The sequence below is a fragment of the Parus major genome, chromosome 22 (genome assembly GCF_001522545.3).
Source record: "Parus major isolate Abel chromosome 22, Parus_major1.1, whole genome shotgun sequence".
NCBI lineage: Eukaryota > Metazoa > Chordata > Aves > Passeriformes > Paridae > Parus > Parus major.
Genome location: NC_031790.1, coordinates 1,517,453 through 1,533,285, shown reverse-complemented (window position 1 = coordinate 1,533,285; position 15,833 = coordinate 1,517,453). Strand labels below are relative to the sequence as shown.

Here is a 15,833-nt window from a genome sequence, read left to right as displayed (position 1 = left end):
AGAGCTGGACTGGAGAGACCTCTGAGGGTCTCACCAGGAATTTGGTAACCAATATCTGCTTGAATTTATGCTTGTTTCGGGATTCTGTAATACTTACACATGAGAGGAAGGTAGAAAATATAGAGGCAAAAATTTTTCCAGTGCTCCCAAACCAATGGTAACATCAAAATTGCTGTTAGAGAGCTGGAATAAAGTGTTGAGCTGCTCAGCCCCAGTAAAGCTGTTATTGGTGCAGTGATCATCCATGACCTGCACAGCCCCTTCCTTAGGGGCTCCTTCTTTTCCTTCCTTTAGTGTTGCCCCAAGCCCTGAAGGAATTGCACACTTCACTCAGCATTGTGCAACTGCTTCCACGGGGAGAATAAAACACCCTGAGCCCTGTGTGTGCTGGTGCTGTGCCCTGCTTTACATGGAAAAAGCAGCAGCTGGGCTAAGTGGCACAGGGGTGTTTGTTTACAGGCTGCTCACCTGGCTGTGCCTGACCTGCTCCTCCAAACCTCTTTCCCCAGGCAAATAGGGGAGAACCTGATCGTGCCAGGGGGAGTGAAAACCATCGAGGCCCACGGCAGGATGGTGATTCCCGGCGGGATCGACGTCCACACCCGGTTCCAGATGCCAGAGCAGGGGATGACATCTGCTGATGATTTCTTCCAAGGGACCAAGGCTGCGTTGGCTGGGGGCACCACCATGATCAGTAAGTGCCTGCTTTTCCTCTTCCAGCAAAGCTGGGCTTTTCTCTTTCCCAGATAAGGACAGGAGCTGTGGGAGTCACCTTGTTCTGGACCAGTGGGTGATGTCTGGCCAGTTTGCTGGGAAAAGCTTGTGGGAATAGGGGTGCAAAAGCAGGACCCCAGGATTTCCCCATCTTTCAATTGTCACTCATTTCATTTGTCTTCCCTTGCTGGTGGTGTGACTTCAGCAGGTTTTTTGGTCTGCTCCTGCTGGTACCAGTGTCACTGTGACCTCTGGCTCCAGAGTGAGGAGCAGATCCCCCACATTCCTGTGCCTTGGTTCCTTGTCTGTGGAGAGGTATCTGTTGTATTTCTCACACCCAGAAGCCTTGCCAGTGTTCAGTGTGTCTTTGAAAACTTTGAAAACTTACTTCAGGATCTGCTTTAGCCACCAGGATTCTTGTTAACGTAGCTCTGTTTGTGCTCATGTCCTCCTCTGGAGAAAGAGAGGAATTGCAAAGTGAAAATACCTCAAAACAAAAAAGACAGACAGACTGACTTGTGCTGGCAGCAGGATTAGACACTCTTGGTGTTCTCATCTGCCTCTAAAATGCCTCAGGAAGGACTTCCAGGCTGTCTGGCCCTGCTTATGTTGGCCACAAGATCTTAAAACTCATAACCTTGGTCATAACCTTGTAACCTTGCTTGAGCCAGAGGAAGAAAACAAACCCCTCTGTTTCAGGGCAGCTGGTCAGGTGTAAAAATCTACCATGGTGTCCCAGGCTCTGCTGCTGCACGTGGGAATGAGGGATAAAGGTGTGAAGTGATCCAAAATCTGAGCATCTCACAGTCTTTCATGTACTCTCAGGTGCTGCCATTCCACAGGAGGGGAGTTCAGGTACAAAGGAATAAAAGAAGCTGGTTCAGAACAGGTATTAGTGTCTATTGTCCAGTCCATGGGTTGAAAGAGATCTTAGGCACAGCCAGGAACCAGCTTAACTCTGCTCAGTTCAAACCAAGCTCTGTGTGGACTGGAACATCCTCATCTCCCAGTGCTTGATTGTGAGCAGTCCTTGATCCCTGGCCTGGGTGGTGGACTTGAATTGATTGACAGGAGGCTGGAAATACGTCTTGGTCTGATGCTTCAAAGAAGAAATCTTAAAATAACCCAGGACCTTGTTTTTCATAACATTATCACTTCAGAGCACGAGGTTTGTGCCTGAAGATAACCTCACCCACACAGGGGATGTGGCTGTGGGTGCTCCCTTTGTGCACACTGGTACCCAATTCTCCTTCAAATCTTTCCTGTCCATTTCAATCAATAGCACTGCAATGTTTTTGTCATTTTCAGCCTCAGTTCATTGTTGTTATTTCGTTGGTTGCTCCTTTGTTAGGAGTACACCTGGTTCACACTTGAATTATCATTTTGTTCTTCCTTGTTAAGTTGAATTAGATCAAAATAACGTTTTCAGTCATGTGCACGTGACCTTTCAGCAGTACTATTCCCCTCAGTGGTACTTTTGGAAAGTAGAAATTGGTTTGGAAAATTTTTTTTTGAGAAGCCCTTTGCTTTGGTTGCCTGATTTCACCTCTGCAGAGCCTGCTGCTTCAGAAATCCTTCATGTGTGTAAATACTTATTGCCTTTATAGCTGTAGTACCTGAACCCCTCACTAACAGTGAGATAACACTTTTCTGAGTCTGGGAGGTGGGAGAATACCCCATTTTATAATTTCTCCTTTTACAGCTGTGAAAATGAGCATAATTAGGATTATGACCTTGGGCAAACCATATAGGGGAGGCTGGTGATTAAACCTCACCATCCCGAGTATCTCCGATTAAGACACCAAAATACAAAATCATTTCTGAGCAACAACAACAACAAAATCTTCCTAAAACTGCAGTAAGGACAAATTGGACTAAAACAGGATGATGGGGAGACATTTCTGATGGGTGGGAATCAGCACTGGGAAGCAGAATGAATGATCCAGAGCAGACTTCAAAGATTTAGAGCCTCCTTCCTGTGTCAGCTCAGCTCTTTCTCTGAGCAAAATTAACATTTGCAGAGGTTTTTTTCCACACTGAAGCCCTGGTGAACATTCTCTTGGTGGGTGGCCCTTGGGCTTCCCCAGAGCAGGTGGGAGTTGTGGTGGATGGCAGCATTTTGTCTCTTCTGATAAACAGGATAATATTTAGTGAACTGGATTCATGGTATCAGCCTGAAAGTGACACTCCTGTCTCACTGTATATTTTAAATGCTGGGGTTTTCCAAAGGGAATCTTGCTCCTCCCGTGAATCCAGCTGTGTCTGTGTTCTTCAGTCTTTTTTTAGGATAAAGCACCTCTTTTTGGATGTGAGATTTGTGGAAAAAGCCACCTGATCTCCTCATTAGTGCTTTAAGCAAACTTTGTATGATTTATTTACAACTAGCTTTGCCCCATCTGTTTCTCTGCTTTATGCATAACCCTCTCTTTGGGCACACCAACAGCTTCCTCAGCTGCATGCTTCAATTTGTTTCACATTTTCATTCAGGAAGGCACTTTAAGGCTGTTTACTTTACAATCATTTTGGGGAAATATTTATTTTGCATGCAGTTTTCAGTGAAATTGAACCAAGAACCTTGGATAGGCTTTCACTGATGGTTTATAAAAATTGTGGATGAAATTCTGACTTTGGTGAGTTTTGGCATCGATCTGCAGTGCCAGGAATTCACCTGGAGGACCTGCTTTGGTGAAACTCATTTCCAGCTCAGCTCAAATTCAAGGTTGCCCCTTTCAATCTCATGGCAGACACATCCAAGGGAAGCCCAGGTGTGTAACCTGCTCTTTCCAAGCCCTGTCCTCATTTGCTTGTTCCCCTCTAAATTCATCCCTGCAGCATCAGGGAGGGGGATCAGATGGGTCCTGGTGTCGGGTGGAACAATTGTGGGTTTTTTGTGGCACCAGGGGAGATTTATCCTGGTGGGAAGCAGATCTAGCTCCAATTCAAGGCTTCCCAGCCCATCAGGAAAGGGGGGCTGGGGTGAGGATCCAAATCTGCCCTTTTTTCTCTCCGTCCCTTGCTTTCCTGAGCCCTCCCATGGCTGCTCCACTCAGGAGTTAGGGCTGATTTCTTTTTCTGCTGGCTCCCCTGAGGCCATCTGAGCAGGAATTCCAGCTATGATCCTTCTGTCTCTCCCCTCTGCAGTGCCAAAGGCAAGGCTCCAGCTGACTTTGCTAACAGAGGAACAAACAGAGTTGGTTTTGCCCAAAATGACGTATTGTGATATCTTTGTTTTTCTGCAGTGGCAATTTGCACTCTCCTTTTCTCGGTCCCCACCTTAAAACAATATTGGTGTGGGTATGTCAGCTGAGCAGCCCTCCCCGTGGGCTTTGGGATAACATTGCTCCAGGAAAAAAACTTGGATTCTCGCCCTTTTGAAATGTCAGAATGCAGTGTTTGGGCATGAAGTTGAAAGGAGAATTCCAGAATGCTCCACAGAGAATTTTGAAGGAGAGAGGAGTATTAGATCTGCTCCAACCTGTTCTGGTCACTTCCCTAAACTCCTCTGTGTTCCATGGGAAGAGAGCAGTCCTCCCAGAGTTTTGGAAAAGGACCCTCTGTCTGAAGTTGCCCTTTACAAGAGGCCAAAATTTTGCTTTTTCATAGACTCCCAAACCATCCTGAGCTGGAAGGGACCCCCAAGGATCACCAAAACCCAAGGCCTGGCTCTGCTCTGCACCAGACACACCTATTTTTGAGTCCCTGTTTTCCCAGCCTGAGCAGGTTAATACCCCAGGACATATCCCAGTCCCTGGAGCTGGCAGAGGAGGAGGAATCCCTGCTAGGAACAGGGCTGCCTCTCACAGCCTGTTGATGGTTTGGTGGCTGATTAACTGTGATGGGTAAAATCCCCATCAGAATCCGTGGAAAAACTCGCCCTGATTTGAGCAGGGGCAGGATTGCCTCTCTCTGCTCCCAGGCCTGCAGGAGGGATGAAGAAGTTAAGCTCTGTATATTTACTGGTCTCTGATCCCTGAGCCTGTTTAATGTCCCAGTGAGAGCTCCATCCACCCAGGCCAGCTCTCACACACATTTGAGCCCCTCCTCCCAGACTCTGCTCCTTCTCTGGGATCTGCTGTCCTTGGGTGAAATCTCTTGCTGACATTGCCTCTCTTGACTCAGTCAACCACTGTTATAATCACAGAGAGAAATTACAGTGAGAGAAATGATAGCTTTTTCTGGCCTGGTGGCTTGGAAGCCAGCAGCCTTTTGAACTCAAGCAGCAGTTATCCTAATGACATGGGGAGGGAAGGCTGGGGAGGGGAGCCTGTTCATCTTGGAAAGTTGAGGAGATGAAGGGGAGCCTCACCAGGGCTGCTGTTGGCTCCCTAATTCCTGACCCTGCTATTAAAGAGCTCCTGTGGGCAGGGGTTTGGGCAGGGTTTGAGCTGCCCAGCTGCAATCAGACTCAAAGTGAGGTGACACCAGTTCTCTCAGGTCATCCTGAAGATCACCACCTTGCTGGAAGGAGGTGTTTCCAGTCAGGAATGATTCCTCACCTCTTGGGTTTTGATCTGAGAGTGGAGCTGCCCCCAGGGAGATCAGACTCTGTGATAGTCTCAGCTTAAAGTGAGGTTCAGACAGGGTGAGGGTGTGGGGTGGTATTTAATCCCACCAGTGGAGATTAGATCCTATTCTGCCCGACTGGGTACATTTATTTTATATTATCAGGGTTAGTCCTGTGCTGCTCCAAACGCTGAGAGGAGGAGGAGGGAAGCAGAGACAGAAGGAGGTGACAGCAGTGGTCAGGCAGGGACTCGTGGCTGAGCTGGAATTATAAAACCAAGTGTTCTGCATCCAAGAGCAGCGACCACAGAGCTGCAGTGTGTCCCCAGGTCCCTGGCTGTGTGTACACAGCACTGCATTGTTCCACAGGCACCAGCCACACTTTTGTTTCTCTTTGCACCCAGAGATGAAAGAGGAACTGTGTGCTGGGACCAGCCCTGCAGACGGCTCTGGCTCTGCCCTGGCTCTGGAGCTCGTTTCTCTTCCTGGCAGCCCTTCTTCTGCCCCAGAGAAATGTTTAATTCTCTAGAAATGTAGTGAAAATGTCCACACAGTATTGGGGATTTCTATTGAGTGGGAATCCTTGCTGTCTGTGACTGGAATAATGGCATGGCCACACACTCCTGCCCTGTCCCTCCTCTCTCCAGCTCCCCTTGGTGCTTTTCACACCCCCAAAACCAGCCTTGGCCCTGATTCACCCTAAATCTCTTTGCTTCACCAGCTCCCAGCTTCCTGCTGCTGTGTTTGTACCTTTCATTCAGGGCAGGCTTAAAATGCTCAATGGGAAAGTGAGCAGAGCTGGGCAGTTCCCTGGTGTGAGCTCCTCTTCCCGAGCTTTTAAACCCCTCTAAGTCCATTAGGCTCTGCCTGCAGCGGATTGTGCAGCCTCTCCTGGGGCTCCCAGCACATCCCAGCAGTGCTGGATGGGGTCCCCATTGTTCTGCTGGGGATCCCAGTGGGGGCCTGCCAAGCCCTTGATGTCCTCCCCAGAGAGCACAGGAGGAAACAGCTGTGCTCAGATGTGTTCTGTGTTTCTGTGTGTGCTCAGGAGGGCGTTTGGACCCTTTTTATTGTTGGCCAGGTCTCTGTGCTGGGAGAACAGGCTCCTGTGAGGAGCACACAAGGATTCAGGAGCTGTGTGGCTGTGCCTGGGGTGCTGCAGGAGGCCTGTGGTGTGGTGAGGTGGCTATCACAGTCTCAGCTGGGCCCTCGTCCCCCTCAGTGCTGAAAGGTGAAATCAATGGCCCTGGTGTTGGGCTGGAGTCCTGTGAAACCTCTGCAGTCCAGCCTGGCTTGGTTTTGAGTCAATCAGAAGATATTTTCCCTTTCCCAGAGCTGCTGGGGATCCTGCCCCATGGTCCTGTGCCACCCCTGTGCCACCCCTGTGCCACCCCTGTGCCACCCCTCTGCCTCCTGTGCCTCCCTTCTGCCTCCTGAGCCACCCCTCTGCCTCCTGAGCCACCCCTCTGCCTCCTGAGCCACCCCTCTGCCTCCTGTGCCACCCCTGTGCCTCCTGTGCCACCCCTGTGCCTCCCGTGCCACCCCTGTGCCTCCTCTCCCATCTCTCAGCCTCTTGGCAGCAGTGATATTTTTTAAAGAGCAGGTGAGGGGTCCCTTTCTGTGTTTCTTTTGACCCATTCTGCTCCAGCCCCTCCCTGTGCAGGAAGGAGGGGGTGGGAGCAGTTCCACACGTGCTGGAGCCTGGTTTAGTTCTGAGCACACGAGTGCTGGAGTGGCAGCAGTCCTGACAGTGCAGATGTGACTGACCTAGATTTTTCCATGCCTCCAAAAAGAGGGATTTATTTCAGGAGAAATTAACCCCTGTTGTCTTTTGATGCAGTAGCACTTAATGCTCTTATTCCATTTAATGCTGGGGATCAACGGTGCCGCTTTCCCTCTGCGTGGGGAAGAGTTCTTTTGTTTGAGGAGCTGCTTTGAAGTGCTTTTCTTACAGAATCACAGAATGGTTGGGTTGGAAGGGACCTTAAAAATCATCTTCTTCCACCCCCTGCCATGGGCAGGGCACCTTCCACTATCCCAGGTTGTTCCAAGCCCTGTCCAGCCTGGCCTTGGACACTTCCAGGGCTGGGGAACCTGAGCCAGGGCCTCCCCACCCTTTATAATAAAGAGTTTCTTCCTAATACCTCATTTAATCCTGTCCTCCTTCAGCTTAAGATCACCCCTATTTGTCCTGTGACTACATGCCCTTGTGAAAAGTCCCAAAAATCCCCAAATTCTTGCTTTCTGTGCCCAGTTGTCTCATCCCCAAGCTCCAGGCCTTAGAGATGACACAGAAGTAAGGACCATTGATCCCCTCTGGTGTGCTTGTGTCTCACCCAGCCACTCAGATCAATGGAAAATGTACACGATGTTTTTGGAGGGGCAGGTGTCAAAGTTGGCTCCTCCAGGTCTGCTGTGGATGGAAAAAATAAAAAAAATCATAAAAAACAAAATGAAATTATCCACCTGGCTTCATATAAGATCATTAGGTGCCTGTGATAGGTTTTCAGGCCATGTGTGTTACAGCTTGCTGGATAAAGTGTCTAAATGACCCTCAGGTTTTCAGAGAAGCAGCAGGTGGTGCCTCCAGCTCTTTCCTTGGCCTCTTCTTCTGGGCAGGGAATTTTTGCCTCCCCACCAGTGTTCAAGGCCTTGGCTGCTTTTTCCTTCCTGTGATCTTGACTCAGCAGAAAATGCCCTGGCCAGGCAGGAGCTTTCAGCTCTCCACGTTGGAAATGAGCTCTGTGTGCCACGGGAGGGAAGCAGGTGGAGCCTGGAAGAAGCAAAGGCTGTAACCAACTGCAGGATTCCCCACTTGGGATGGATTTGGAGTGCTGCCTGTGGAGTGGGATTTGATGTCTTCGATCAGCAGAGCCTTTTTCCCCCTCTTTCCTTCAGCCTTTGTGCCTTCAGAGTTCATAGATCCCATCTGTTTCTTAGAAACTGCATTTTTTTTTTAATCTTTCTGGTGAGAGGGAGAAATGTTTGAGGAATACAAATGAGCTCCTCCTGTCTGGCACACTTTAATCCTGCTCAGGAGCTGCCAGTTGTTAGCAGCTTGGGGCTGTGCCTGCATCTTTTCACAGCCCTCACTCCCATGGAAGCCCTGTGCATGTGCAAGGAATGCAGGGATGGACTTTTAGAGGTTATGGGAGAGCTCTTTTCTTCCCTTGGAACGCTGCAGTTGGGATTGGGACCCCTGTGTGGCAATGGGAATACCATTCCAGTTCTCCATGCTGGTTGCTGGCTGGCTGTAATGGGAGGTGGCTTTGTTGCTGAGGGGGTTGTGGTTTTAATTCAAATTAATTGAGCTCACCCAGAGCCTCATATCATAAGTAAAAAGTGCTTATTTTTATGAAGAGCTACCTGAGAATCTGATGTGGGCAGCTGTGGTGGTTTGGCATTTAGGGGAAGAAGCAAGGACATAATCCCTGTCCCTCCCACTTGGCAAATCCAGAGGAAAGTGCTTTTGGCTTCCTGTTTTAAGTAAAAGAAGGAACTTGCAGCTTTCACGTGCAAATACAGAGTGGGAAATGCTTTGGTTGGTTTTCAGAGCCCATCAAAAAGAGGCTCAGCTTTTGGAAGCTTCCCTTTGCCTGGGTGTGTTCCCACCACGTTGCTTTTGTCCCTAGAAGCAGCTCCATGTGTGCAGGGTGGGTATTTTTGGAATCTGGGGGACTCCGTGCTGCTGTTTTACATATGAATGAAATTCCCTGGCGCAGATTCCAGGCAGCAGGAGCTGGGGAAGGAGTTCCTGAAGAACCCTCCCAAATTATTGCACAGCACTGAGTTGGTGCAGCAAAGGGGGGAAGCTCCCAAACTCAGCACACTGAGTGGTTTGTGCCTCCAATTTGGGGTTCTTCATGGGCCTGGCAAGATTCCAGGCTCCTTGAAAAGTGAGGCAGGCCTGGTTCAGCAGCCAGGGGCTGTGACACAGGATTCTCTGTTCAAATATTCCAATATTGCTTTGAAAAATCTCTCTCCAGAGTGGGTGTCAGTTAATGATACTTCCCAGCAGGCTTTTCTTTACTTCAGATAAGATTTCTCAGGATTAGTATCAGTGTCCCAAGAGAAGAGGTTGGCTACTGATGGGCTACAAAGGACTTTTCAGTCTGATGGGCAGAGACTCTTTTTCATTCACAGTAGAAAAAAAAGTTTTGGGAAGTCTTTGTAGCACAGCTGAGGAAAAATGTGGATGTGTAGGGGGTTCTTAGAAGTGGAATTAGGCCATGGAAGCAGGACCAGAGTTCAGGACTCTGAACCAGTCAGTCCTTCTGCAGTGCAAACACTCTGCAGTAAAGGGGAGGTGGCAGCTCTATGGAACAACTCCCACTGAGCCACATCCAGGGGCAATTCCCACTGTTCATGGAATCCCAGAATGGTTTGGGGTGGAAGGGACCTTAAAATCCATCCAGTGCCACCCTCTGCCATGGGCAGGGCACCTCCCACTGTCCCAGGCTGCTCCAAGCCCTGTCCTGCCTGGCTTTGGACAGGGATGGGGCAGCCACAGCTTCTCTGGGCAGCCCGTGCCTCCCCACCCTTAGAGGATTTCCTTCTCATGCCATGTTTGAGACAGGAAATTAAACTGAAGTGTAGGAAGCAACAGTTGCCCCTAAAGACTTGGAAAAAAGTACAGAACTTGTGTGTAAGAGTTTCCCAAACCAGTTTGCCACAGGGTGGGTGTCTCTCTTTGGGTGGGCAGCTCAGGTGGTGCCCAGGAGCGGTGCTTTGTGCCCCAAACCTCCCTTCACTGATCTAGGGAGACACCAGACAGCCTGTGAGGCTGGGCTGGGCTGGCTCAGGGCTGGAGGAGGTTCAGCAGCTGGGGAACGTGCCACAGGTTCTCTGTTTAACCTGGGGAACGTGCCACAGGTTCTCTGTTTAACCTGGGGAACGTGCCACAGGTTCTCTGTTTAACCTGGGGATCATCTGCTTAGGACCTGCTGCAGGTTAATGATTTCAGCAGAGCAGGGAGAACAGCAGCAGATGGGCAGGTGTGGTCAGGAAATGGCTGTGTCAGGGGGGATGTGCTGCTCCATCTGTGTCCTTTGTGGAAAACAGGTCCTGCTGCACCTCCAGGCCACATCCCAGTGTGTTTCAGGGCTGATTCAGCCCTCCCCTCCCTGCCTGCAGCTGGGAGTGAGAGCTGGCAGTGGGAGCAGGAGGGGGACTCCGGGGATTTGGTGGTGATGGGTGCCAGCTTCCTCCTCAGAACATGGTGTCACCTTGTCACAGTCACGAGGAGAGGAAGTGTCTGGTCCTCATGCAGCCAGGGGTGATGTTTCTTTGGCAAATCCGGGGCTTTTCTTTCCCCCATTTCTCTCACAAGCTGTAATAATAAAAAGTGCTTGTATAGAAGCAGAGCTTTGCACATTTAGTTTATTTTGTGGGTTGGGGGGGGAACCAACTCTTTTAATCCCAGAAACTCTCAGAACCACTACAAATTTCCATTGTAAAAACTGGCATCCTGCAGCTGTGTTCCTCTTCATCTCCAACACCCCTGAGACAGCCCTGGGCCATGAAATGAAAGTGAGAATCCAAAACTTGGTGATAACAATGCAAATCCAGAACTGTTCCAGCTTCCCAGCGAGTGGAAAAAGCCTGAGGGGCAGGACACATCTCCAGTGACCTGAGAGGGACAGAGCAAGCTCACTGCACGTGTTCTTCTGTGTCTGATCAGCTCTCTCCCCTTGGATGTGTTGTTAATTCTTGTGTTTTGTCTTGGCTTGAAAGCCGTGGCTACAAACTGAGGTTTTTCTCCATCCCAGTCCCTCAAGGTTTACAGACCAATTCATATGGAAGCCTTTGAAGTGCTCTTTTCATGGCTTTCAAGTGGGGAGTAATGCCTAAAAGAAAGGATAAATCTTGGAACCACTTAAATGTCTCTTTTGAACTTGGTTCCCTTCCCTCTCTGCCATGGTGACCTCCTGAGATACAATAAATGCACAATAAACCTGTACTGGGAAGAGATGGAGCCTTTTTTTTGGATCTGCCATTCCAGCTGCTGGGGAGAGTTATTAATTCTTGTTTGAATTCTTCATGTTTGTGTCCAGCCAGCCTCAAATTGGTAATTGTGTTTTGGATGTAATCAGCCAAAAGGGCAAGAGAAATATCTGGATGACATCAGTGAGGGAATAAGGGAACGTTGCAGTCTGAAAATGTAATCAGTGGATGTGTCTGATTCTTCTGAGCCTGGTCCAGCTTCTGATTCCTCTGCATCAGGTCTTATAAAGTGGATGTGAGCTGACAGAAAACAACATGTGATGTCATTTAGGCTGCCTTTACTATGAGCTTGGCAGGCATGTGCAGCCCTTGGGTAGTTGTATTAGCACCATAAATGCTGCTCTGTGCAGGGCTGTAACTCTTCAGAATAATCTCTTTATTCCGGTATCTTTGCCTGGTGGGGAGGGAACAAAGAGTAAAATACTGTGGGAATAAATCCCCACAAATACACAGAGCTGAAATCTGGTGGCTGGAGCCAGGATGTGAAGAAAATCATTTGTTTGATTTCTCATCAGCTGAGATGTGTCAGGTCCATGGAGCAGTTCCCTTCAAAGCGATTTTGTGGCTGTCCTTCCTTTTCCCAGGTCAAACCCGTGACCCAGAGCGTGGGCTAGAGGAAGGATTGGGATGGGGTCAGAAAAAGGGAGGTGTGAGGCTCTTCTGGATTGCTTGATTTGGGATTTTTGAGCTCAGAGAAGGGCTGAGGGCTCTGGATGGGCTGCTGAGCTGGAAATGGGGGTTAATACTTTAATCGGAATTTTTACTGCTGAAAACAGCTTTGTTACTGGATGAGGCAGCTTTTGGTAGCTCAATTCCTTGGCACAGAAAAGGGTCATGATACATAAAGGTGGAAGGGGTTGTGATATTTTACCAGCTGAGAATTTGAAGCCTCTGGATGAAATAAGGTTTATGATTATGGGATAATCTTCCATGGGTCAGTCGAGGGCCTGACTTTCAGTTCACAGAGATTGATTTTATTCCTTTTGCTCTCGCAGAATTACTCCCATTTCACACCAAGAAATATTCCTGCAGCCACAGCCTGACAACTCCAGGCTTCTAAGTAGGGACCTGTGCAATTAGCAGGGCTGAATTTAATTACAACCTCTCAATAAAATGGCTTGTGACAGAATGTACAACTCCATAAATTCACCAGATTTCATCACACACAGTTGCTGTGGGGATTAAGTAGTATTAAACAGGCAGATGTGTTTATAGTGATCAAGCTGCTGCTTAAAGGTTTGGGTAGGGGAGATCTGCCTGCTAACAGTTGAGCTTAAATGTTAAGGATTTTCACCTTATAAACTCCTCCTAAACAATAGGAACATTTAATGGTGGTGGGAGCAGGAAATAATGTGTAAAACTGCAGTCTAGAATAGCAACTGGAACCCTGAATACATGGTTTTTATTGCATACACAATTTTGGTAACATCTGACCCTAATTCGTGTTTATATTGTCCATTTCAAACAGTTTTTCTCCTTCCTGGTAGTGGCATTCATGAGCTGAAGGCCCAGAAAAATTTCATGCATGCTTTGGATGACACTTAATTAAACCAGCTGAAAAAAAAATCCTTTCCAGGGGAAAGCTGAGCTATTAATAGAAGCTCCAGGAAGGGGCTGTTTGCAAGCCAAGGCCTGCTCGACTGAGGCAGGATGCAAAAAAGAAAAAAATAAAAATGTACATGCCACAATGCCAGGAAGCTATAAAACCCATTAATCCCCACCCATGAGCACATCCATCCCAAAAGCTGAGTTTTGTTTTCAAGGCAAGGCTAAAGAGCTGGATGCAGCTCTCCCTCTGAAGCAATAATTTCTCTGGAACTTAGCAAGGGGTCAAAAATATAAAGGCATTGCTCTTAATTTGCTTTTTTTAACTTGAGATTCCAAGTGCCAGAAAGAGATCATGTGGGATTTTTCTGGCTCTGGTCTCAGAGCATCCTGAGATGTTGGGTGATCCCTCGTGCCCACCCTGCTCCAGGAGAGCTCTGCAGCAGCAGAAAGCCCCCAAGTTTGGAAAAGGGAGCCAAGATGTGATGCAGCATTTCCTAAAGCCACCATTTAAAGCCTGGCACCATTTTCAGCAGGCTGTGGAAGTGGTTTTGAAGTCTGGGAGAGGCTGAATGAAGACAAGGAGATGTTTCAGACCAGTCCTAACTTTGTTTTTCAGGCTGCCCTTTCTGGAATCAGTTCTTGGACTTGATCTGTGTGGGTCCCTTCCAGCTCAGGGTACTCCATGATTCTGTGAATTGGGTAAAAAAGCAGTAGGAATGATCTGAACTTTGAAATTACTTATGTGTGTGTATGGGATTGTGCTGGGATCTGATTTCAGTGCAGGTTTGATGTTAATATATGATAAGAACGTGTTGATAATTGCTGCTGCTAGCACTTCCACCCCGTGTAGATCTCCCCATGCCTGTGTTAAAGCAACACTGCTTTATTTTCCCCATCCTTGGAGCATTTAACCCATTCCCCTTAAGTTTTTGCCTTCCCCTTTCATTTCACACCCAGACATCTCCCCAGCAGCATCCAAGCAGTTTGGCCCAGGAGAGCCAGAACATTCCAGCGTGGCTGGAGAGCCACAGGATCACCCAGGCTTCTTGTCTGCCTTTAATCCTGAGCTGATTAATCTGCCCGAGGAGCAGGAAAACAGCCCTGCCTGGGAAGCAGGAGCAGATGCACCTTGTAAGCCTGTGCAGGATGACAGGAGAGCCAAAGCAGGCCTGGGAAGGGTAATTAAGAGTCTGGGTGATTAGGGCTGGAGCATGTGGGTCCACAGGTGCTCAAATCCCTCCGCCCTCAGAGGGAGGTGAGAGCTGGGATTGTCTGGGAGAAAGACTAGCCAGGTGTTTTGGAATCCTGTCAGTGTTTAACAAGGAAAAAATTAGATTATTTGTAATGTATAAAGTAGTTTGTCTCTTCCTTTTATTTTTTTTTAAAAAGAAGTTCCTTTGCTGGTGTAACAGCCTTGCCTTGGCTGCTGCATTTTGGGTTCTGCAGCTCAAAAGGTTAAAAGATAATTACAAGATAATCTACAGAACGTTTTCTGTTCATAGCTGAGAAACCAAAGTAACCCTGAGCTTGGCTTTGCCCTGTGCCTTTCTGAGAATGTGTTTAGTAAAGAGAAACACGATTAGGCCTGAATTTCACTCAGATTCAGGGAGCCACTACAAGGCTCACAGAACTATCTAGTTTCTCCTTTGAAGATTTCAGCACTGATGAAGTGATTCTTAAATTATCTTTTCCTTTTTATTTTTTCTGTTTCCCTCTCTGTTTAGTTTCTGTTTTTGGGACAAGCTTTGAGTTCAAAAATGAGCTGGCAACTTCCTTCTCAGACCTCAAGCAGCTGAATTCATTTGCAGAGCAAAAAAAAAAATCAACAGCAGGAAGCAAACATCTGGGCTGGGGAGCAGAGAGGATCAAGGCAGTGGTGGTGGAGGGAATAAAGGGGTGACAACAGCCTGGGTCACAAGAGCTTGTCCTGAGCGTGGGGCCACCGCAGGGAGCGAGCACTGCCTCTTCCAGGGGTGCTGGAAGGATGGATGGGACATGGGATGGCAGTCCCAGGGAGAAGCAGCTCTGTGGGGTTAGCTCAGCACTGCTTTTCCCATTCCTGGGAATTCTCCACGGAGGGATTTGTGGGGTGGGTCAGCCCTTGTGTCCGAGGTGCTGGGACAGATGGTCCCCAGGGGTCCTGCTGGGAGCCTGGGGCTGTGGGAACGCCGTGGGACGGATCCTCCTCAGCTGCTTGTGCTGCTCTGGAGCACAGGGACCTGAAAGAAAAAGCTTTTTGTTTTACTCTGAGCTCTTGAGCTGTGCCTGAGGGCTGGAAGAAACCTCTCTGAGCTGCATGTGGGCAGTTCCTGGCCATCTCAGCAGGCTGAAGCTGTTGCAGAGCTCAGTCCTTTCCAGAGCAGACATTGACTGCTCTCCTTTCCTGCATCCTAACTTACATTTTCACTCGTTTGCTCCCCCCAAAACCCCACCCTTGCACGGAGGGATGTAGGCCATGAGTGTTTGCCCCCTCCCATTGCAGAGAGGATGGGAGAATGGAGGAGATTGCTGCCATTTGTGTCTGAGTTGTCTCCAGAGCAGGACTGGGGATTACACCCTCCACACCTTCTGTGCAGCATGCACTGCTGCTGCTGCTGCCTGTGCTGTGGCAGCAGAGCTCCCCGCCTGCCCCAGGGGCAGCTCTGGAGGCAGATCAGCCTGCCAAGGCTGTCCCTTGCAGGAGTGTGCCCTGGGGGAGCTGTGATAAGCTCATCCCAACCCTCTCCTGGAGAGACACCCCTTTGATGGGCCCATCCCCTCTTGTCACAGTGAGCTGTCCCACCATGCTTGGTGACTGTGCTGATCCTTTGTAGCCCGTTGGTTTCCTCCTGGTACCACCCTGGCTTTCCCCTATAAAAACCCATAAAAACCCCAGCTCCTGCCCAGTTCAGGGGGAGCTGCCATCCCTGGCTGCCCTTCACAGAGCTGCTGGACAATGAAGGCTGTCTCTGTGGGATCACCACATGCTGCTCCTGTCTGTCTCTGAGTCGGCCTGAGATAACCTCACAAGCAGAGCTGGAATCACTGAAATCACTGAGCTGAAATTACTGAGCTGGAATCACTGA

General features: G+C 48.9%; 1 protein-coding gene across 4 annotated transcripts in view; it reads left to right on the top strand.

The window, feature by feature from the left end:
• The window catches only part of DPYSL2 (dihydropyrimidinase like 2), a 54,819-nt gene that overhangs the window by 15,013 nt on the left and 23,973 nt on the right, over positions 1-15,833 (top strand). For all 4 annotated transcript variants that reach the window (XM_015648862.1, XM_015648861.1, XM_033519433.1 and 1 more), the window contains one exon: positions 510-694. In XM_015648862.1, coding sequence (XP_015504348.1) covers positions 510-694 — 185 coding nt within the window. The remainder of the gene's footprint in view (positions 1-509; positions 695-15,833) is intronic.